Source organism: Calonectris borealis, chromosome 9 (assembly GCF_964195595.1).
Source record: "Calonectris borealis chromosome 9, bCalBor7.hap1.2, whole genome shotgun sequence".
Lineage (NCBI taxonomy): Eukaryota > Metazoa > Chordata > Aves > Procellariiformes > Procellariidae > Calonectris > Calonectris borealis.
The window spans coordinates 25,905,038-25,929,890 of NC_134320.1; the positions used below are offsets into that span (position 1 = coordinate 25,905,038).

Genomic DNA, 24,853 nt, shown 5'->3' on the forward strand with positions numbered 1-24,853 from the left:
TGAGCTTTTCTCTATTAAAAGAGTATTTCACATGCTAGCTTTTAAAAATCATTTGTAGTCTCCATGTTAAGGTCTATAAACTTCATACTTCACTTTTTCTTTCTGCTTGATTCTTGTTCTATGCATTGCCAAATATTGCTTTTGTGTAATTGAAATAGAGCTGTAGTTTGATTATTAAACAGAGGGAAAGTAATTGTCTTCAGCTCTAACGGGGGAAGCAAAGGCTCTCGGTAGAAGAAAACCTTAAATTGTGGAAACTTTATTTTTTTCAGAGCAGCGCTAGTGAGCAAATGCTGCTGGGGGCCAGCAGCCCCACCACCAAGGTGCTTTCATGTGGTGGTTCAGGGGTGTGGGTTTGATAAGACATTTTGTAATGGAAATGTACGTAATTTATTTATCTTCTCCACTCCTCTTCTTTATTCTGCCTTCATTTGTACCTCAAAACATTTACAATTTAGATAGTCTCCCAGTAAACATCTCTGTAGCACACAGCAAAGAGGGTCCCATTCCCAGCTGGGGGACTACAGGTGCAGATTTACTGCTGGCAAGCACTGTGGACCCCTGCGTCGTGGGACATGTCCCTGGCTGTGCTGCAGCCCTGACAACTCTGACCTGTGGTTTAGACTGGCTTTGCACCTGCAGCGCTGAATTCTGGTGGAAACAATACTTATGAGGTTGAAGGAAAAGGAGGATATTGGGTGCATGGAGCAGCATGGGTGATTTCCTATTTGAAGCCTAAGAAGAGAGAGAAAACATCGTGCGACACCATATGGGTACCATTTTTAACCCTAACATCAGAGGAGGACAACGCAGATTTCTGCGGTAGCCTACAGATGGCCATGAGTCAAGTGATACAACTGATGCTTGCCAGTTGTTGACAGGTCTGTGCAGAGGACACTCCTTTTTTATCTGCCGCAGTTGCTTAAAACCAAAAATAACTACTTATCTTACAGTGAAAAGAAAAGTTTGAGGTACTTTAAAATCGTGCTAATCTTGAGCTGTACAACACCAAAAAGGTACAGGTGAGATCAGTGCTGTAAGGAAAGAGAGGCAGGGTTTTATTATAATTTTGTTTATCTTTCTGATTATAAAATTGTTGCCCCGTGCTAAGAACAAATCACGGCAGCTTCACTTTCCTGTAGAAGAAGCTCATGCCTAATTTTCTCCAAAATGGGTTTCTCTCTGGAGCATTTCTACAAACACACCGTAGCCTTTGAGCGGATGTCAGACAGTAAGGCACGGCTGCCTGCAGATCAAGTTGCCGCTGCCAACTCTCGCGAGCTTTGTGTCAGAAACAGTTGATTATAATGTCAGTACTGTCCCATTCACGGGCTTAAAGCAGCAGCTGCATACTGTATTTTCCCTGAAGTATTCAAAGATCCTGACTCTTTAAAACTTTGTAGTTCTTGTAATAGAAGTGGGGTAAGTGATTCTCTATTTACACCTCTCTGTCTGCCAGGATAATTTACAGTTCAGCTTGATTTGCACGGGGATTGGGATCTTTTAAACTGTTACGCTCTGCCCATTTGTTGCTCTCTTGGGAAAACTCACTCTGCTCTGCAGATGGAACGAGTAAGCAGGCATGTGTATCAGACCTTGGTATTATCCAAGGGATCCTGGGCTAAGTAAATTAAGCTGAGCTAGAAATCACTTATTAATTCAACCATCTTTTCTATTTAAATAGTGATTATGTAGTCTTGTGTATAGATTTTTTGGCTGGGTGAAAATTTGCAAGGAGAGGAAACAATAAATTGCATTCCCTTGCTGAATAAGAATACAAAAGTATAGTCTGTTTAACTTTTGCTGGACAAAACTACTATAGAAGCAGCTTTTTAAAGTATGCAAATACATTATATGATATATCTCTGCTTGGTTAAGGTTGATGAGCTAAAGCAATCTTCTGACCCTTTTACTCTCATAGTAATAATCAAGTAATATTTGTTTTGCTCAGTGTGCTTTACGTTGTTGAGTTTGTTTTAATGCAGCATTAAAAACCTTATTAAAAGTAATATGTGCCATACATTCAAGGTGTAATAATCATCCTCTGTTGCTTGCTACTTTTGTTAATATTAGCAGAGTAACTTGGGACTAGACAAGTCCTCTCATTCAGCAGTACAAAACTTCTGTGTTTTTCAAGCTTGATCTATTTCAAACCTTTTCTTTAATATGCCACCTGTTCTTTTGCAGACCTAATTAAAAAGGTACAAACTGAAATTTTTGTTAGTTTTTTTCTTCGTAAAATTCTTGTCTAAAACTTCTTAGAGTCAAAAGTTATGCCTCTGTGTTTTGCAATGCTACACTTTTCCTCCCATCCCATTCCTTTTTAGTTAACAGGAAAGTGCAGAGAGGAATTAATTTTAATTACTATTTAGATATTAAAAGCTTTAGGAACTTTAACTTCTTTTGCTTTTCTTAGTGTCATTTTCTCTTCTTCATAATGACGATGTTTGAAATCTCTTATTATTTCCAGCTTCTTGTCGTGGTTCGGTCCTGGGTGGTATGTTAGAAGTGAGTATGTGAAAAAAGACAGTGTCAGTGAAACAACAGCTGTAGAAATTACTTTTCCCATCTCGCAGTGCTGTGCATTGGGTGCACACATACCCAACCAGATCCCTACTATTAACATTTGCCTTGGTTGACTGTGAGATAGGGTGAAAGAGTTTAGCCCTTAGCTAATATTTACTTACATTTACTTCCTTTTCTCACCCAGCTCTTAAAAGATTTTATTATAAGAACGAATGGAAAAAAAAAGACTGGCACATAGAGAGGGAAGCTAAGTGCCACTAAACGATGTGAGCCTCCTGTGCGGGTCCTGCGGGCTGCCGGAGTGAGCCTTTGTTTACCCAAACTCCTTGGGAGTTGCTAGACCACGTGTGTTGTCCAGATTGACTACTCACATCTCAAGTTTAGCATACATGGGACCATCTGCAGGTTTCTATAAGTCAAGCTGAAGGCTAGGTGGAGTGTTAGACCAACTCTGAAGTCTATTGCCCCCATTCACTACCTTATCTTTTGTTTTTTAATAAAATGACAAGAGCCTAAATGTTTATGTTTTCTAAAATTTATCTCTTTTCTATCTGTTTAGACGCATGCTAAAAATACCGTCTCTGAAGACTCTTCCCTGTTCCTTTGATGCTATCCCAAAGTTAGGAATCTCCTTGCGCAAAATCTTCCTTTTCCCCCCCTGCATTTTCTTAGTTGATTTACAAGAATACGCAAACAAGCAGGAGGAGCTCAGATTAGGCCACAGCTGTACTTTCCACAGAAATTAGCCTCATTCCTTTTAAGGACACAAGTGCTTCTCATTAACAAAGAATGGCCTGTTTAAAGTAGCAGGACAGAGTACACTATGTACGACAGGGCAAGAAGCAAAAAATAGAAGGAAGCTTTGTTGAGCATTTTCAAATATGTAAGCCATAGAAATGGGTTTATGCAAATAGTCTTTTTCTGACTTTTCACTTTCAAGGGGAAGATACTGGGGTTTTTGTAGCATTTGAAAAGGTTGGGGTAAATAGGACTATTAGTATGCTTAAATGTGGTACATAATCAGCATCTATAACCTTAGCTTTAAGATAATATTGATTATCACTTTGAAAAGTGATAATCCACTTTGCTAAAGAAAGAAAGACCAGGCCATACTTACATTATTAGGCACCACCTACATATATTAAAAAATCCTTGGCTTTTTAGCATTGTAATGTTCATTCTAAGCAGTAGAAGTATGACTTCTTGTCATATGGTGGTTGTAAACTTGGTTACTTTAGAGAAAAAAGATTTTGACAGAAATGTTTCATTTAGGTCTTGACGTACCTCTACGCAGTTGCCCACAGGAGCGATGAACTGACAGTCAGTTCAGAGGTCCTTCATGTACTTCACTTGTTAAAACACCTTCAGATCTTAAGACCTATGAGTAGGACAGTGAAATCACCCAGTGCTTTGAGTTTATAGCAATGCCATCTCAATGGTTTGCTTCAACCCAGGCATCTACTGTGACACAAGCATGTAGTTCAAAACTTATGTGGACCTGGAAATCCTTGGATTAATACTTGGCTTCAAGCTGCTTTTCAGTCTTCACAGGATGGGTGTTTCCGTGTGCAAAAACCTGTGCCTAGTGATGTTTGTTATTACTCTTTATTGATTTGAGAATACAAATTGCCAAAGTAACCTCTAACAGAGTAATGGTTAGTCGGGCATGGCATTTTCCGTCACAGATCTTAAAATGTCCTGTTCATCGTGCCAGTGGAAATGCAGGTGCTTAAGTCATCTGCTAACTGAAGCAGTCAGAGTCTGCTTATAAGACTTTCCTTCCCTGGTCCGGCTTCTTCAGTTCTGTTTTTTTTAGCAACAGTTTTTCTGAAGCACTGTACCAAATACTAAGTACTAAACACAGTCTTTGCAACACAACTGATTAACAAGACCTTACGGTTAAAGACTGCTGAGCTTTGTGCAGCAGCACCATCTTATTTTCAGTGCCCTTGGCATGACCTACAGCCTTTTTGAAGAAACTGTTTGGCTCTGGTACTAATACATTGCAATACTAATTCTGAATTTATTTTTTCCTGTGTTTCAGGCATCATGATTTGGACAAATGGTACAAGCCTCTATACCAGGTTTCTTATGTGGCTTCTTCTCCTGTATACGTTCATCAGGAAGGTAACACCCGAAGATAACATCATTACAACCAAGAAAGGCAGAGTCAGAGGGATGAACCTGCAGGTACTGGGGGGAACTGTGACAGCCTTCCTTGGAATACCTTATGGACAGCCACCCATTGGTAGACTGAGATTTCAAAAACCAGAACCTCGTGAGAAGTGGTCAGATGTTTGGGATGCCACAAAACATGCAAACTCTTGTTACCAGCTTATAGATACAACTTACCCGGGATTTGCTGGATCAGAGATGTGGAATCCAAAAACTAACCTGAGTGAAGACTGCTTATACCTTAATGTATGGATTCCTTCTCCCAAACCCAAGAATGCAACTGTCATGGTGTGGATATATGGTGGTGGTTTTGAGGCTGGGTCCACTTCCCTACCAGTCTATGACGGCAAGTTTCTGGCCAGGGTAGAAAGAGTCGTTGTAGTTTCCATGAACTACAGGACTGGTGCATTAGGATTTTTGGCTTTGCCAGGAAACCAGGAAGCTCCTGGAAACGCAGGTTTATTTGATCAAAGACTGGCACTTCAGTGGGTCCAGGAGAACATAGCAGCATTTGGAGGCAATCCAAAAAGTGTGACTATATTTGGAGAGAGCGCTGGCTCGGCTTCTGTCAGCTACCATATCCTTTCTCCTAAAAGCCATCCTTTATTCACAAGAGCCATCATGCAAAGTGGATCTGCGAATGCCCCTTGGGCTGCAATAACAGCATCTGAAGCCAGAAACAGAACAGTGACTTTAGCTAAACAACTCCAGTGTCCCACCGGCAATGAGACAGAGCTAATTCTCTGCCTCCGAGACAAGGACCCAAAGGATATATTGGAGAATGAAGTTTTTGTTGTAACATACAACTCTCTTTTACAAATATATTTTTGTCCAACTGTGGATGGCGATTTTCTCTCAGACATGCCAGAAAGGTTGATTGAGAATGGCCTTTTCAAACAAACACAGATCTTAGTCGGTGTTAATAAAGATGAAGGATCAGCATTTCTAGCATATGGAGTCCCTGGCTTCAGCAAGGATAGTGATGGTTTGATCAATAAAACAGAATTTGAAGCAGCTTTAACTCTGTCCTTCCCAGAAGCAAGCAAACTTGCAATAGAATCGATCATTTTTCAGTACACAGACTGGGAAAATGAGCACAAGCCAGAACATTACTGTGATGCCATGGATGATGTTATTGGTGACTACAATATAATCTGTCCTGCAATGGAATTCACCAAAAAATTTGCACAACAAGGACACAACGCCTTCTTTTATTTCTTTGAACATCGATCCTCAAAACTCCCTTGGCCAGAGTGGATGGGAGTAATGCATGGTTATGAGATCGAGTTTGTGTTTGGATTGCCCCTAGAAAGAAGAGTGAATTACACCAAAGCTGAAGAAATCTTAAGCCGGTCCATGCTGAGATATTGGGCAACTTTTGCGAAAACTGGGTAAGTTTGTTTGATTGGTCAGATGTTTGTTGTTTCACAGGCAGAAAAAGCTTAACTGTTTTGGTGGTGATTCGAAGCCTGATGATAATGATGAGGAAGGATTAATTGTTCCGCTATCTAGAATTCCTATTTTAGTTCTGATAAAAACACCATCTTAGTAAAATAAACTGTTGATGCGTATCTCACTGTATCGGATGAGCTTAAGAAAACAGTGTGTATCCACCCACAAAAGCAAATACAAAATATTTTTTTGCCATGGCAGCTGTTGTTACAAAGGAAGGTAATGGTTTCAAGTTTTAGAAACAAATTATTTCAAATTCTGGGAAAGAATTCCAACAGTAGAAGTAGGAGCAAAAAGCCCAATTTCCTTTAAGATGTAATTTGCTCAGAACATGCAGGTGTATAATATGGAGGTGTATTATGTTCACATGATGAAGTGATTGGGATTGCAGGATGTTCTTTTCAGAAAGCCTCTCTTCCCATGTGTACTGCAAGTATAATCCTGGGTTTCACTGAAGCTGATGACAAATCACTTGCTATTTCCATTAGACTCATCTTTAAGTGAAATATGTCCTAGCCTGTATAAGAAGCAAATAAGCATGTTTCATTTGGATGTTTGAAACGGATCAAATACAAGCCCTCATTCAGTCTATTTAGCTGGCATCCAAGAGAAGGGAGACAGCCCTTGCTCTGCTCGGCAGGGCTGTGGGGCTCTCAATACAATATTCAGTCTGAAATGAAAACATTTCAGTGCGGTAAGAAAAACAGCCACTACTACCGTCATGTATCACAGTCTCAAGGCTGCGAGGCTGATGGGATGGGGAGGTATCTTGTCTTCTCAGAAGCTTGGTTTGTGCTCTCTCCTGAGAAAATGATATATATAAAAATCTGTACCTGTGAGAACATACAACTAAGCACTTAATTCACATTTTAAAAATGTTTAATTAACTTAAATTATAAAATCCTGTATTAATTTTACTTCCATGGTGGACTTTTCCTTTGATTTGTGAAGGATATATGTAAATTTGTAAAGACTGAAATCAACTTTGGAACAAGATCTAATTATTTTTCTTAATAGATTAGAAATCAGAGGAGACCGCTGTGCTCATTTAGTCCATATAACCTTGTACATAACACAGAACACAGGTAGGACTTAAACACTTCCAGTGATGAAAAATCTAGAACAAACATTGGTAGGTTGTTCTAAAGCTTAATTCCACTTAAAACATTATAGTTATAAAAGGAAGCTTTGTGTCTGGTCTGAATTTGTCTATTCTACTTCTATGTTTTCCAGGTGCTATATTTTGTTTGACAATTTCTAAGCTTTATATTATGATTTGTGTTCCATATAGAGATAATTCTAGGCTCTATTCAAATAACACTTAATCTTTTTTTTTTTGGTTAAATAAAACAGGTTATACTCTGGAGGCTTTCACTATAATGCATTTTTTCAAGTCCTTAAATAACTATACATCTTCTCTAAAACTGTGAATCATCAACACCTTGTTGGAACTTTCCATGTTGGAATTAAACCCTGTCGTTCCCAAAGAGTCCTAATTACAGGTGCCATCCATCCCCTCTAGTTCAACCTGATATTGCCCTGTTCACTCATGGGAGGAAAGTACTATTTGCCTTGGCCATGGTGTTATTCTAGGAGCTGCTGTGTGCCTGCCCGGGCACGGGCTCTGGGATCTGCCCCGACACCGCGGTCCCCAATTCTGCAGCGGCTCTGCTTCGGCTCTGCAACCCGCTGCGCTGGGTGGCTGGCACCGACCCGCGGGCACCCCGGCTGCTGCCCGAGCCCTGCGTGGTCCCTTCACATTACACTCCAAGGTGAACTGACAGCTTCTTTTTTATACGCATCCTTTTTTTAAACAGATTTGCTTATCAATAGATGGGAGTGATTCTTTGCCTTGATATGTAGAAATATTAATTACATTAACAAGTTCTATCCCCTTTACATGTTGGAGCCTGTAATATTTTTTTTTTTACCATAAGGGAAGAGCATATTAAAACTCAGAAAATGACTATACAGATAATTATACTCACCAATGCATAATGTCTCAATACAAGTCTTATTCTTGTAAAATTTAATCTAAAATTTAATCTATGAGCTCTTCCTGCTTCTCTTTTTGCTCGGAGCCTGATGACACCACTCCATATGAATTTGGTGTGAAAGACTGTGGCACAGAGAAAAGCATTCAGCAGGGACGTATGTTCTGGAATTGAGCCGCGCGGTTGATTTATCAATGCCAAAAATGCATCTGATAGATTCCCAGGGTGAAGTCTGCACAATGAGGTCAGGTAAAGCTTGGTAACAATTCCTGCATCATGAAGACATGCTATGACAACACTGCTTTGAAACTGGTGTCATTAGGCCCTTAGTGGAGAGCAAACTGAGTGAATGCTCCTTATTACATACGGCAGCTTTACAGCCTGCCCTACAGGAGTCTGCAATCAGGATCTCACACCAGAGATAATGGATCTTTCCATTAAACAGAACTATTTCTTAGTAGGAAAAGAGAAATTCAGGTCTATATTAGATTTTCCACACTAATACTTACATTTTTGTGAACTATTACTTTCCACTGGATTACATATATATATTAACAATACGTATTATATATATTTTATGTCTATATAAGTATTTAAAAATATATCAAATATATACAATGTATTATACATTATATAAAAATATATTTACATATAAAATATAAATTTATATATCTATATCTATTTAAAAATATAAACATATTTAAAATAGTTTATATATTTATCTATATCTAAATATAGATACATATATAAAATCTCAATTACCTGCTGTGCAAAATAGAGTACACTGTCCCTGTCACTGTAGCTAGTTAAAATTAGACAACATAGGGTACATCCAGGTTCAAGTTTATAGAGGACAATCCCATCATCTAGTCTGATTATCATTCGCACTATAATTAGATTAGCCTACAGGTCGAATTTCAAGTGGTTTCCACAGCAAACAGCAAATAATCCCTCCCTCTGCTTCCACCACAAATATCAAAACCATCACTATTAGGGTAGACAATATAATCGTGCAATTTATGTACCAGTAAAAGATCAGATCGGTATTAACCCACTATGTGACACTTTCCTCAGTGTCCGGAACACAGATCCCTTAGGCGCTGTAACACATTATTCATAGTGTACAATAAGTGGGGAAATAATAAAAATTGTTAATAATTCCAAAAGTAATAGCTGATCCTTGTTTTCCTGGCACCTTTGAGCACACGGTAAACATTTATAAAGAACTGGGGAAGCCCCACTTGACGTAATGTTTATAGTAAACTCTGGCATGATCAAAGGGCAAACATTTGAGGGGAAAATTACTTTACCATTTATGTCTCCAGTAGATGAGGAGAAAATAAGCAAAAGATGAAAATCAGAAATATTGTACAGCACAATTTTTAGTGAGGGCGTTTGACCTAATATTCTAATGTGCAGACGTACAAAAGCGTGAGGGAGGGAAGAGCAGCCTGCAGAGAAAAGGAGATAGAGTAGAGACAACAAAAGCTGAAAGAAATCGGTTTTCTCCTGGTACTTTCTGGTTGGGAGGACGGAGAGGTGGCTCAGCCCACCACATGCAGAGCTGTTTCTCATGAGGGGTCTTCATACTTTGACCCTAATGATCTCTGGTTTTCATTCTTACATGAGCATTAGGAATAAAAATGGTGATATAAAAAGTCAAAGGTATGCCCTGTAGGAACATGTTCTGTTTCTTAGAAATACCTAATGTCAAGTAAGAACAAAAGAAAAGATGATAGGGAGAAAAAGAGAATTGAGTCCTTCAAAGGATCCCAAGAGTGCATGTGAAATTCTTGATTTCTACATTTCTCAGGAAACAAAAGGATCCTGCCAGCCAGCCCAGCGATTTCCAACTCGACCACCACCCCCATCAATAGCTGATGCAATTTTCCAAGTCTCTAGGCACTTCTTATTTCACATCCTTGCTAAAAATAAATATCAGTGATAACGGACCATTTTTGCTGGAAAATTAACAGGGATAAAGATATTCTATTTTTGAATATGAATGGGGAATGGGTGAGGTAGATGATTCAGTAGGAGATGGGAAGGGACATTTCGCCTGTGAGGTTTGAAGTTAGATGCTGGCACCAGTACCTCCCATCAGTACCCAAGGGAATAGTGTCATTTTTAGGAATCTGACACAAACATCTGTGAAGACCCTGCTGAAATAGTCGTCTTTGACAATAAGCCACTGCTTTTCAGTCATGAGATTCCCTGCAGATTCATTATCCAGAACAGGATTCGGCGGCTTAGGAACCCCTGGGAACTATGGATACCGTAACTACCCCTGTTACTGCACATAGGACATAATAACATAACATAATGTAATGTTACTTCATATCACATAGTCTGAGAAGAATGAAAAAAAAAAAAGAAAAAAGCAAATTACCTCGTGGGTCTGATTGTTACAAGCAGTTTACATGGAGTAGCTTGAAGAAAGGACAGACTGGCAGGACTGTAAGATTCCTGGTAGTGATGCCTAGGATCAGCCCTGTGGATTATTTCTAACTAATGCTAACCCTGATGCTCATAGGTAGACCAGAGGACACAGGTAAGCACCCACCATGGAGCTGTGGCTAAGCAAACTGGCAATGTGGGTAACTTACCCTCCAGTTATACGCTTGCAGCATCTCTTCCCCTCAGAAATATGCTTACGATTTATTTCAAGAGCAGATCTGAGTAATCAGTGGTACAGATTATCTGTTAGACTCTTGCAGGGATGTGCTAGACGTGGAGAAAAATACCATGCTCCGATTCACAGTGTTTAGAAAAGCATCACTCCGATAATTAGACTTTTATTCTGTGAGACGTGCAGCCAGTCCCTGCCCTGGATGCAATGTATTGAGGGTGCATCGTAGGAACCCCCCGGCTGAACAGGGTGAAGTCAGTCTTGGGGTGGATGCTCATGTCTGTTACAGTGCAGAGAAGGGTAACTATTACTAAACTGCCAATAAATTCCTGGGATTGGGAGACAAAATTTCCAGGTGTGGCAATTCCTTTTCCATCTCTTCAACACTTCTGCTGTTTCATTATCACTGCATTTTTTAACTACTGAACTTTTGGTATCAAGTGAGATTGACCAAATATCCCAGCCGTTCCTAGTGCTATTAGCATAATTTCATAAAACACTTTTTTTTTTACATGTCCTTGAGCCTTGAAAGAACAACATTGTCATCACATCCTCAAAAATCTCTGTTCTACCAGCGAGGGAAGAAAGAGGCTTATTACTGGTGCTGTCTGAATAAATCAAGTATAATAAATATTTGGGTTATAGGAAAGAACAGATTCTAAAATCGATGTTCTCGATTTACACTTTGATTTAAAATTCCTCCATTTACCCTGAGCTAGGGTCTCCTCAGCCGATTTTTGCATTTAAGAATATTGGCAGTTGAATATCAGTTAGTAGCCTTAAAATAATTTGATAAAATGCCAGACATCATCAAAATTAGACAGGCAAAGCGATGTTAGGCAAATTGAATTCAGCAGAAAACCGTAGTGTGTTATCATATGGAAGGGGGTGGATCAGGCTCAGTATGATTATGCTTGTGTATAGGTAAAGTTCATTTTAACAATATTACGTTAGTTTTCTGTGGCCTTCTCCTGAATGCTTTCCACCACACTTCATTTTAAGTGATGTCCATGGTGAAAGAATTTAAATTTCTCTTTCTAAACACTTAAAATTCATTTCTCTGCTGCACTTTTGTTATTCTTCAGAAAGCTTTTGAAAAGTAAGCAAGTGACACTAACAGGTACTATCAATCATAAGCAGCAGAATGCTCTGCTAACTCTAGTAAGAGGAAGTTTTATTTATCAATAAAAAATATATGGCATCCCAAATCAGTGGTTGCTAGGTTATGCCTTTTGCGTTACTTTATTCATTAGATTTGGCAACTGTGTTCTTTAGACATGAGTGACGTAAAGTGACAAGGAGACAGACAAATCAAATGAGATGAAAACTCAAATATGAATGTAGTGGAACATACAAAGATAATATTTTTAAGGCTTTGTGAAAAATGTTTCGCATAAAAGGAAACTGGCAAAACTTGTCTCACTGCCAGTTTTACAACTGCTGAAACAAATCTTTGAGGTTTTTCTATAAAGTGAAGCCTTTGAAATATTTCCTCCTATGTTTTAGGGGAATTTGTGAGGTTTTGATTGTCCCACTAAAGCTCTGAAGCACTTTGCCTGGTTATTATTGCCTTTCCCTGATGTTCCACTGGTAGACATATAATAAATTTCCGTGCTTTTGTTACCAACTTATCACAACATGTTTATAGAGAGTAGTTTCAGAACAGTGAGAACAAAACCAACAGCCTCATATAGAGTCCAGACAGCAGATTGAACTGGGGACCTATATACTCTATGTAGGGAAAGGAATTAATATACTGGGGAAAAAAAGAAAATAAAAAACTCCAACCATTTTTAATTTTCCAATACTTCAGAAACTAGGAAGTTTTACGTACCACTATGCCGTTTCATGGTAAGAAATTTACTGTGGGTTGTATTTCTTCCTGAGATTAGCCCACGTTCACAGGGACAGAGGCAGGTGCTGGGCTGGAGCCACTCAGCCGAGACCTGGTGCTGGTCCTCATAGGGACTTCAAACACACTGGAGCTGTAGCTCAGTGGGACCAAGAGGAGGGTTTCGCTGGGGCTGCTGCTTCTGGCATCTCACGTTTATCTAGAATAAGTCATTTGTCATCTTAACTAGTGATTTGACTGAATCAGGTCAAGAATCCAGAACAAAAGATTTCTGGGTGCGAGGTAAAAACCGAAGGAGTATAAAAGAAGCATGAGAGACGTTTCTAAAAATACAAAAAGATATATGAAAAGTCTTCCTTTCCCATGTTGTGGAAAAGCAAAGCTTTAATTTTGACCCAAAAGGGCACATGCATTCTCACACTCTCTCTCTTTCACGGGAATCATTTCTGAGCCATGAAAAAAATGGTGGAAATCATAGTCATGAACAAAAAAAAGGTGAAATTTTAGGAAACTTACTCCTATATCTCCACCTTCACTTTTGGTTTTTGGGTTCTTAAAAGTGACTCATCATCTTTCCAGGGTCCATACATATTGTTATATTCAGAAGCAGTAATGGAAACATCTTCTTCAGAATCTATTTGGAAATAGTGCATCATGGAAAAAATCAGTAACTAGAGACTCACATTTGGCAGTCATCTCTCTCTTTCTGGCTTGCAAGCTGACAAGCTGTCATTGAATTTCAAAATTGAAAACACGAGTATTTGATTCAGTCATCTTTTGAAAATAGGTCTGGGATACAAATTGTTTAGATTGGTTTAATATTATTACAAGTATTGCAAAATTACAAGAAGATGTCTTGTTACTTTCCGTATGTGCAGCAAATGCAATTCTGTCCATACAGATTTTATTCTCTACAACAGATGAGTCAAACTATTATTTTCAAACATGAGATGAGAACATCTATTAAGGAAATGTCCAAATATTGCAGGAGTAATTGAATGAGACATAAAACTAAAACCTAAAACTATAATGCAAAGGTTTGCCTGGAATATAACACTGGCAATGCTTTATAGATAAGAGTAAGCACTAATACAATTGTCAAAGGCCGAGGGATCAAAACCACCAGTGATAAACACACGGTCCCGGGACTGAGCAAGTGAACTCCCTGGGTCTGCAGTCGGAGGCAGAGACACACAAGCATGCACACACAGGCAGAAGAAAAGAAATGATAAAGCGAATCTCTTTGAGATGGGTTTTTGTAGAGCTATGCTGCCTTTGGCTGACCCTGTAAAAGAAGAGAGGGAAATATCTTGGATGTGGCTTTTCCTATTCTTGCAACAGAGATACGTAGAAGATCCTGTACTGGACATGGTTCCCTGCCGTGCCCAGAACCTGGCAAAGAGCCTACACAGATATGTTTTGGGGAAAGGAGAGGAATGAAGAGATACAACTGTTCCAAGAGTTGAAATAAAATCATGGTGTGATTGCTACCTCAAATTTGGGAGTGGGAATAAGAAGCCTGGATGGAAATCATTTAATGTTTGATGGAAAGCACATGAGTAAGGAACAAGGGAAAACAAGAGAGGGAAATGCTAAGTGGTGCAAGAGGTGAGGTGAACAAGAAAAGACATAAAGAAGAGAGATAGAACAAAAAGAGATGGAAAGACAAGAGAAGAAAATATCTGAGAGACTTGCTAACCATTTTGGAGTGTGAAAGGATCTGTGAATTGTAAAATGAAGGAAATGCATGCTTGAACTTATTATGAGTTATGTGTTAGGCAAGTTCACATGCAAAAGCAATACACTTCAGAGATAATCTAGGATTAGGGATTACTTTCTCTATATCATAACTTTTGCAGGCATGTAAACATAGTTGTAAAAGTCACTGAAATTCTAATTAGTGTTCACCCACAGTTAATCCTCTTTTTAGGGGCACTCTTCTTCTGTGCTGCTTTTCTGCAGCTTAGTTCTTGTTTCATCATCAAAAGACAGAAATTGAAGTATAAAAGGTCTGCAAACCCCATTTTTCCAGGTGGTTCTGGAACACTAATCTGAAGTCCTACTGAGAAATTTCACATGAAGAATGGAAACCGTTCGGTACACATTTTAATTTACTTCCCAACGCAAGAGATTGGCTTGTTTCAGGGAAGTGGCAAAGGGGAGAAAAGAGGAAATGAGGAGCAGCAGAGGTTACCTAACACCCTATTTTTGAAGGTAGCTCAGTATGGTGTTTAATTTTTTTTCAATCAGCTGCAAGAGAAGTCAGTTGTGGGTAAATGTAGTTAGCAATTTTGCCACGGAATTTGTGAGATTCTGTCCCCACAAATCTGGAAGCTGCATAAGTAGAAATGAGGCATTTCATGCTTACAGTTAGCGATGTTACACAATTATATGCTAGTGCAGATGTAAAATTAAAAGCTGCCATCATCTGCTTTCCCAGACATCTCTGGCTGTCATCTGTGTTCTCTACCTTTCCTTGAGGGAACATAAGATAACTTCCTAATTTCATACAATACAAACTGTAAAGAGTGTTGCCTCAAATTTACACCAGGAGATCCTTTTTCTACTGGAGCTGCTGTTAAAACACTGTGATTTTTATTTTAACTAATGAAATTTTAAATATCTGCCTCTCATGAATGTTACTCACCACGGTGTTCTCAAGGAATAGCCTCCAAGTGAATTTTCTATATAACTGGAAATGCTTAGAGGTTTAAACAGTTGTTTTTTTCCTAGCTATGAAGTAGTCTGCATACTATAATTTCCACAAAAGCCTCCTCAGCTTTGAAAAAGAAGGACTTTGAATAGGCTCAGATACCCTCTCCTTTTTACATACTATTTCTTCTTGAGAACATGCCTTCCATGACTCTCAGTCCAAAGGTTTATATTTGGAGATCTCCCTCTTGGTGCCAGAATGTAGTTCAAATCAGATTCACAGGATGTTATAACACTGGGAGGTAATTTGAATGTGTTTGTCATAGAAAGATATGTGATGTCCAGTTGCAGATGTCAAACCTACAATGGACGTATAAGAGAGATAAAAAAAACCATTTTTTAAAATATCTTATTTGGGGGGTTATGAACACTATATCTTTTTATTTACATTTCCCACCATGAAGTATCAGTGGTTTTGTTTCAGATGAAGCAATAACACATATACATGCTACTGAAAGCTACCTAATGGCTTCATTTATAGGGCAGCTCAATTTGGCCTAGATTACATGGTAGTTGAAGTTTGTGACTCATGCTTGTCCTACCATTCACAGAAATAAAACAGTGGCAGTAGTGGAAAATATAAAAAAAAATGCTACTGTGATGAAGTTCATCAGGACACAATGAATCTAGATGATTTTATTTAGTGCAAGGCTATGAGGAGCATCCTTCTTGAAGAGAAATCATGATTAGGGCAATTACAATTGAAAAAAAATCTCAAACGTTATATTCTAGTATAGTATCTACCACACAGTCTGTATTGCAAGTTTGGTCTCTAGAGATAAGGAACGCATTGAATCCATTTATCTAACAATTTCTGAGTGTCTGGGATGAACTCCACTGATGGGAGAGAAAGCAAGAGATGGAAACAGCAATCATATACATATGAGTACAGTATTTGCTCTTTCTCACAACCAACTGGGCTGACAAATTTTACCAAAGCCACTAGGGATTTAAAACACAGTATTAATAGTTCTATGGCAATAAAAACATTTTTCTCTCCCTTTACACTCTCTTTTTAGGTTTGTCCCAGGGAGCAATTCTGGTTAAGATACTATATAAGTTTATGTTTTTCCAGGTCATAAGAAGGAGAAGTGAGGTTGTAGAGGAGATGAGACGGTTTAAGAGCATGAGTAAAAGGGCAAGTGCCAAGTGCCTTCCTGTCTACTTATTCTTTTACTTACCTTCTGTGGAAGTTACTTCCTCCTTCAAGGTCTCAATAGTGTTCAGCACCTTCTTCCATCTCCAAATAGCCCTCTTCAACTTCTACAAGTAGGACTAAAAATTATAGTTTCATTTGATTTCTTGCTGCAGCCAAGAGTATAAAAAAAATAACAGCTTTGAAAAGTGGTCCTTGAAAGCTAAAATTGATACCATCTGAAAGGGCATATGGATCTTACAAAATACTTTACAAGAACATTAAAAAAAAGGGAAAAATATTCTTTTAGAATAAAGAAGGATTAAGCCATAGTGTTGCCTCTCTCGTGTCTATTCAGAAGTGAGGTAAATACGAACTGTGAATGTTCACACCAGAACCTGGAGTCCTGGAGAAGGTGTGAAATCATCATTGTGAATTCTGTCTAGGAGGAGAGAAGCTTCTTTCATAAACAGCTACAGGTATTTCTCCAGCTGGGACTTGATCCAAAGCTTTTGAAGTCACATCAATCTATTCCATTTGTTTGGATTTGGATCATCCCCTAACTAGTAAGTTGATTCACCTCAAAAACTGCTGGACTGATCTTCAAACACCATGCAAAATAACACATCAGATGCAAGGCATATTAAGCAGAAGGAATAAAATACTTTTAAAAATTTTTTACTGCTTTATCACAATACATAATCTAAATGTGTAAATGACTACAACTAGTAGTTGTACAACATACCTATATGTTGTAGGTATGTTAGACACTTGTAACATTCAGCTTAGTGTGGCTGTGAGCATCACACTGAGCGAGTGATAAGTATTTCTTAAAACAAGACAAGATAAAACATATTTTTGGTGATTTAAAATTATCTCCACATTAATGTCAAAATTTCATCCATTTCCCTGAACTCAATTTAACTTCAAATCTTTTGTCTTCTTGAAATCATACCACTAGGTTGAAGATTATTAGGTTGGATCAGGGTTTTTGGTTTTGTGGTGTTTTTTTTTTTCTTTTTCTCTTGCCAATCACTCTTCTCACTGTGGCAGCCTCCAGCATCTCAGGCTGAGATATTGAGGGATCGCTGACTGTCAGGGTTTTAGAACTGTAGTATAGACTTGCTGAGAAGACAGGAGAGACAGGTCTGATAGTCCTCACTCAGAGGGAGTGAGGAACGTTCTCATTTAAATTAATGTGGATCTTCATTATTAATCAGAGCTAAATTTAGAGAAAGGTCAGGCCATACTTAACTTTACCAGTTGCTCAGGAAAGGACATTTTAATTCTCTTTCAGGTTTCTAGTTCTACTGACCCTTAGAGGGGTGGGACTGCTGTTCCAGACCTTGTATGATAATCACATCTCATCACATGGTAGTGGAGGTTGGGGCAGGGGTTCCTGAAATAGCACCAAGCTTTGCTGGAACTTTTTCACAGTGGAGGAGACCTACGTGCAGGAGTGCCAGCGTGGGCGCAGGAGTTAGAAATACACAGCCAGGGTCTGAAGGGCTCATTAGCTCTGGCTCGGCTGAGTTGGCTCGTTATTGCTCCTGATATCAGAGAGAGTCCAATGCAGGAGCCAGGGATTTGAGACATTGAGCTCCTAAATGCATTGCAAGCGTGCCCAAAGAGCTAAGGCAGAACATCCTGGTTCTAAATTTCTCAAATACTTTATTATTTATGGCCAATACCTTAAGAATTACCTTGTCAATCCCTTACATATAGCAGGAATTCACAAATAAGTACCAAGAGATGCACAAGCAAGAATCATTTCATCTTGATGGGTGCTTCATGAGGCTGTTTTGAGCAGAACACAATAAGACCAGAAAAGCAGCAACAGCTTGTTGCTTCATTTCCTGAAACTGATATCTGTTGTAATAGTGCATACCACGATAATTTATAGTTCAAGACATTTAAACACACAACTGCTGTCACCAAGCTGGAATCTGGAAGGAATATCCTGAGCTTTATTTAGTCTGTGAAGGTGTAAGAAAGCCTAGCTGCAAAGGTCCTTCTCCAATTTCTGTCAGTTAAAAAATATGCCAGCTGGATCCTACAGGTTTCTTCAAGGATCAGCAGAAGAAATAATATTTACCTATGATATAACTTGCAAAGCAGTTTCCTTTTGCTGTGGCTCGGGGGCACTTTATAGTCACTAGATTATGAACTCATGTGTGATCTGTGAGTGAGAACGGAGCACAACAGAATATAATGAACTTCCCATAAACAGCTGCTTAAGAAAAGTAATTTGAAGGATTCAAATCTGCAACCTCTCTCAAACTTGTCGTACTCAATCGTATGAGTCCTTTCATTCATTACAGTGGGAATCTGAGTAAGGCTCAAACGTTGTAGAACCAGGACCAGCGATTTTTGCATCATAGTAACTGAGAAAAGTTTAATTACTACAGATTTTCAGAAACTGGTTATTATTTTCTGCAAGAATTAAATTCTAATAAATAAAACAATGTTGGGTTTTTTTTCCTAAATTCCCCAATTCTTCATAATGTCACAGGAGCACAGGCCTGATACCTTGAGAGTGCTGATGCCACGAGGCTGCAAGGAAGCTTACTGTATGAAACAGATAAGCGTGGATGCTTTCCAGTCACCCAATATTGTCAGCACAGGCTGACAATACCTCTGTCTGAGTTGTCACCTTTCAGTATGGTAGTTTTTAGAGCTTGGTTATTATAAATGGCACCGCTCACCCTTTTCAGCTGATAGATTAGATAGCTGCTGTCTTTCCCATTAGTCTAAGAGGATAAAGACCTTAAGAGAACATTTTAAAATAAAATATTAAGTGTGGCAGTGCATTTGTCCATCAGTCCAGTAGAAAGAATGGTTAGTGATTAGCTGATATTAAGGAATACTCTGAAGAGCTGTCTCAATTAAATAAAAACTGGCAAGGTAACTTGTTATGCAGTATCATGCATAAAGAGCAGCAACTGGTAGCAGTAGTGACATCAAAAGTGATATATGTATTTGTGAAGTGATAGCGTGTCAGCTTTCCAATTCACTTATTTAGGGGTGACACTTTCTCTTGTCTTGTTATTCTAAATGGGCCAATTCATAAACTTTGGATAATGGACAGAAAAGTGCCCCTGTCATCTTCTCTTTGGTTTTGCAGTTTCTAATAACAAAAGCCGCAAAGTGTACAATTTAATATAAAACATTTTGGCATAATGTGAAGATTTCATCCAGGGAGTCCAGCAAATCATTTTAGGAGGTAGTAGATAATTAGCTGACTTGGGAAAATATTCTGGATAGTTGTCTGAATTTCAAAAATCTAAGAATAAATTCATTATACTTAATCTTACATAAGCGGACCCAATTGATGGTGATATTGCATCAGAGGCAATCCACGTACCCATGCAGTGAGAGCCTTTCAGCTTTATACAGGCCTCAATCTCTGAACGGAAAGCTTATACAGTAATTAATGTTTCTGGGGATGTTTTTACAGTTAACTGTTATTTTTACAGGTTTTACAGATATTTCTTCATCCTTTCCCTTGCTAACCTTTCTGAGGAAAGTTTCCAGAACAGGTTCATTTTCTTTGTTCCAATAGCTAGGACTGCTCCTCAGGTTAAGGACTTTGAGTCTTCAACCTCACAGCCCTCTCCGGTGTCTACTTAACAGTGAGTCATCTGAAACTAATAGCCTGGTATGAAGAAACCGGCATTAAGCCAAATTGTTTGAGGGGTTGAAAAGATTCAATCAGTAGTTAACAGCAAAATCTGCTCTTCTTTTTAATAGGACTGGGTTGGAAAGTATCTGTTAAGCTCCCAGTCGTACCATCCAAGCAAAGCCTTACACAAACATGCGCTGTTGTTACACCATCGTCCCCCTGGGGACCATGCCACTGCCCAAAATTGATATTAACCTGGCAGTTGTTGTGTTGCAACGAGAAAATTAACATAGGTATAAATATCATGCATCATGGCCTTTAGAAATTATGTGAGACATCTGGATATGTTTGCCTGACTAATGCAGCAAACCCTTCCCACCCCTCTGCAGCGAGCGGTGCTCTGGAGGGCTGAGGCAGCAGCCTGGGGCTCCTCGTCAGATCTCCTGCTAATTACGAGTGCCCTTCTGTCCAAGTGGAAAAGAAGGAAAACAACAAAATGTTTTCTTCCAGGCTGGGGAGCAGAAAAAAAAAGTTCATCCTTTTGGACTAGAAAAATAACAATATTTTGATTGGGTACGTTATAATGCCAGCATGATTAATGGAAGTGTTCTAGACGACACAACCACTAATAAAGCAATTGTAAAACTGAGACAAATTTTTAAGATACAAATCTTGTGGTGTTTCCTCAAAGCGTATGATATCCCCGTTGTGACTCCTCTGAAGTCAACGGGATCGCTCGTTGATTGAGGCATCAGCAAGAGGGACTCAGGCTTTGGCCATGCTGCAGAAAGAAGGACAAACAGCTGGCATAGCCCATCCCTCGGAGGAGCGAGGAGTTGGAGGCCAGACCTTTGATGGGGACCCATCACATGATGATGTTATCCAGGAACCTTTACCATCCTATCATTTTTTTTAATCTGCCTGTAGCTTCATTAAAGCAAGCAGGTATGTTTACTTGTGCTGCAGTGACAGCTTAACTGTGGTACCAGTTGTCAGTTTGGCATCTTGGCTTCTGTTGTAAACCACATAACTCTGCTTCCAACCCCTTCCTCATCAAGATCAATTGTTGATACCATAGCCCGGTTGATGTCTTCTCATTTTTTTGTTCATTTTGCCTGAACCCTGGATTTCTCTGCCCTGTGCTATCTTACTCCCTTTCACCTGCCGGAAAATGTATATAGGAGACAACACAACCAAAATTTACAATGCTACAGAAAAAGCCGTTCATTATGTATTTCTACAAGCACAAAAGACATTATTAATTACATTCACTCCTATCAGGTTTTATACCTGTACTGGGGTGCTGCACGAGTATGTGCAGGGGTGGGAACCACGCTGCGCTGCTGGTAGCCTTCGCGTGGCTGCTCTGAAGCCACCTTGGGTACAACAGCGCGAGCTTCCGCAGCTCCTTTTGATTGCGGTACAGACATGTGCAGAACCCTCCCTCGTTCCCAGAGCTACCCCTGGGGTGAAACATTTACAGTGTGCTGCTTATTTGATGCCGAGCTGACTATTTCCATAATTCTTAAAGGCTTTGTAATGCAACTATAGAAAATGTGCAAGAGACGGGGTTATTGCTGCTGTTGCATTCGCTCCAAGGCCGTTCCCCCTCCCTGTTATCTTGTGCCCATGGTAACACACTGTCAGATGCCATCCCATGAAAAACAGCTGATTGCCAGTACTGCCTGATAGCTACAAGGAATCATGAAAGCTAATAAAAATGATTCACATTTACTCTCTCCTACCCTTTAAAAAAGCTGCTTAAAAGCAAAGGGGGCCAAATTGAAAATGAGCATCAGCGGTTACAACCCTGGTGAGGTCAATAAAGTCGCACCTAGGAGGAAGAGGTCTCCATTTGATTTCTATTCGTACTGCACAGGGGAAGCAGAGGGTGCAGCGGCATTATCATAACTTTTCATTAATCTCAGTGGGCAACCTGTTCAGCTAACGAGACACATGCCAGCAGAATGCCAGTCTGGTGATAACCTGCAGAAGGCACCGAGGAAGAAATGGCCTCTCTAAGTGTCTGTGACCGGTGGGGTTGCTGCTACCCTGATGAGAGCAGGAGGGAGGCTGCTGTGCACGGAGAGGCCACCTTCCCACCGCTCTGCTCGGCGGGGAGGAATGGAAAATCCTCTGCAGGGTGAACTGTAGGCAAACGAGCTTGCTGAGCTCTTCTCGGAGAGGGTTAGAGGGAAGCCAGCTGCAACTGAAGAGACAATTAAGAGCAATAACACACTGCTCAGGTGAAATTACTGTATGCTTCCTCTCAGGGAGCAATATCTCTATGAACAGCTTCAGCCAGGCAGAACAACTATTTGTCTGTCTGGGGTCTTCTAGGGAGATTGTCTGGAGGAAGGGGCTGCTGGGGATGGGGGTAAAACTGCGTTTCAGCCTGTGAATCTCTTAGTGAGTTTGGGTTGATATAATTAATCTGTGTTAGACAGCTAAAATGCTGTGAGTTTTGTTTTTTTTTTTCCTCTCGAGAAACACACAACATGTTAACCTGATCCATTTACAAATAGAGCAGCTAAATAGGAATTCGGTGAAAGCTTGGGACAATCTAAGCTAGCATGTGGTACAGTTAGTGTTTACAACACTCATTAGGAAGGTAAATGATGCCTAAAACCATTTTCAAGAGACTTATGGGAGAAATCTTTTCTTTGTGGACTATATAAAAATATAACTTAACATTACAAAAGAACCTCTCTATTAAATGGTGATACCACAGCAGAGTGAAAAGTATTCAGAGCTCACTCACAAAAATAAAGTACATATTTTACAGGTACCTCATATATGAATGCTTACCAAAGAAAAAAAAAGTTAGTTGAGGAATTAAATTTTTGTGTTTATGTGTTTGATAAACCATCTGTAAAAGTAATGCTATGTAAGAATTAATAAATATGCAGTGAGCTAGTATTGTATTTCAGGCTATATTGATCCTATTAATGAGAATGGTAATGTATGTATGTTTGTTATGATTAACAGAGCTGTGTTCAAGTTGTTGCATTTTCCATCTGAACCAAATTAACTTTCTTCTTCTAAAGTTGTTGAAGATGAACATTAAAAATACAGAAACTATCAGTGAATAAGCCCCTCTAAAACCCTCTTCATTCCTATATCAAATCTAGCATATTTACTATAAATGAGTCTTGAGAATTAAATCTTATTGACAGTTATGGACACACAATGCCCAAAAGGGGAAGAATCTGATCTTAGTAACAGCGAGTAACACCAAGCAACTTCCACTGAGCACAAGATTAAAAAAGGTTGTGAACTTCACTGAGAGCACATATATGTATAAAGGTAGAACATGAGGGCAGCTTTACTGGAGGCTGAGCTCAAAAAGCTACTCTGTTTTTCAAGTTAATGAGAAAATAAGTTTGGCTGCCTTAAAGACCTATTTTAACGAAATAATTAACTATGAATGAGCTGCTGTACCACTATCAGAGAAGTAGAGAGAGTTCAGCCTATAACTTCAGGGCATATGCAAAGAAAAAAAAAGCTGAAATAATGAAAAAAATTCTGTTTACACCAAAGTTTGAGCACAGGTGCTTTATTTTTTTGTGGGTTTCTTTTTTTTTTTCCTCTCCTACATTTCTTCTCTGGGAGCAATTCAAATAATTGTATTTCTTAATTGCCATAAGACTTGCTCCTGCAAACATTAAAAGTGCGCAGAAAACGAGCTAGTTTCTTTCTAAAATATTCAGTGAAGCAGCTCCCATTTTCTCCAAACAAAATTAAGGTCTTCCCTGACTAGAGCTTGCAGGTACGGACAGAGGTCTAAGAAAGGGATTAGCATTTGACAAGGTAGATACACAAGATAGAGGGCCATCCTGAAGATGTGTGGCCCAAGCCCTTTCAGGACACAATTTCAGGCCCCATTGACAACACTGAGGTGGGCAAACCTGGAACGTACTGAAGAAGAGATGACTGAGTCGTACCAGAAGATGAAAGAGCGGAGGTTTGAAGAATTGATAAAGATGATAGGATGGAGGTTTCCATGGAAATTTTGAGCTTTGTTTCAGTAGAAGCAAGTTCCTGTAATGTATCAGCAAAGATTGTCCATCCATAGATGGACAGAGACAAGGTTGTGCAGTGTATTCTATTCCTTTCTGTTCAGTAAGAATATTCTCACAGTATTTTTAATTTTCTACATGAATATTAATGAACTTTGAGTTTGGTGCAAAGAACAGGGAATTTTACAGCTTATTCTGGGCACTGCAATTCTCATCATGATGTTATTAGCAAGAAGGAATGATCAGTAATTGTGATAGAACAACAAGGTTATAATCATAACTTGTTCTTTACTAGTTAAAAATTATACCTCTGTGATCTCTGTTTTGCTGTAACTGGGAGCTACTTTTTAACTTGGGAAATTTTCAATAATGGAGCTAAGAAGGAAATTACTGGACATTTCTTTGAACAGTAAGCTTCCTAGAAATGCAGAGAGAATGTCATAATCAGCGGGTTCACGTATTTCAAAATGCTGTGTTCTTCTCACAGTTCTTTCAATCATTTTTAGTAAAATACATCTGTAGCCATTGTGTAATCCCCCCCACCTGTAAATTATAACGTCGAATGTCATGATTTATTGCATAGCATAAAAGCTGTTAAATGAATACTGACAGCACCATTAGCGTTCTGATCTTGAACTGAAGTGCAAGTCAGCTCTGCTTAAGTCATCATTCTCATAAGCCACAAATAAATGTGCGGTTAAAAAGGGTGCCATAGGTTAATCAGAGCTGAATTAGTA

The 24,853-nt window shown here is 39.1% G+C and overlaps 1 protein-coding gene across 1 annotated transcript in view; it reads left to right on the forward strand.

Moving 5' to 3' along the window:
- The first annotated feature begins 1,285 nt into the window (after positions 1-1,285).
- The window catches only part of BCHE (butyrylcholinesterase), a 35,067-nt gene continuing 11,499 nt past the window's right edge, over positions 1,286-24,853 (forward strand). The window contains exons 1-2 of the mRNA XM_075157442.1: positions 1,286-1,422; positions 4,571-6,092. Of these exons, the coding sequence (XP_075013543.1) occupies positions 4,576-6,092 (1,517 nt within the window). The 5' untranslated portion in view covers positions 1,286-1,422; positions 4,571-4,575. The remainder of the gene's footprint in view (positions 1,423-4,570; positions 6,093-24,853) is intronic.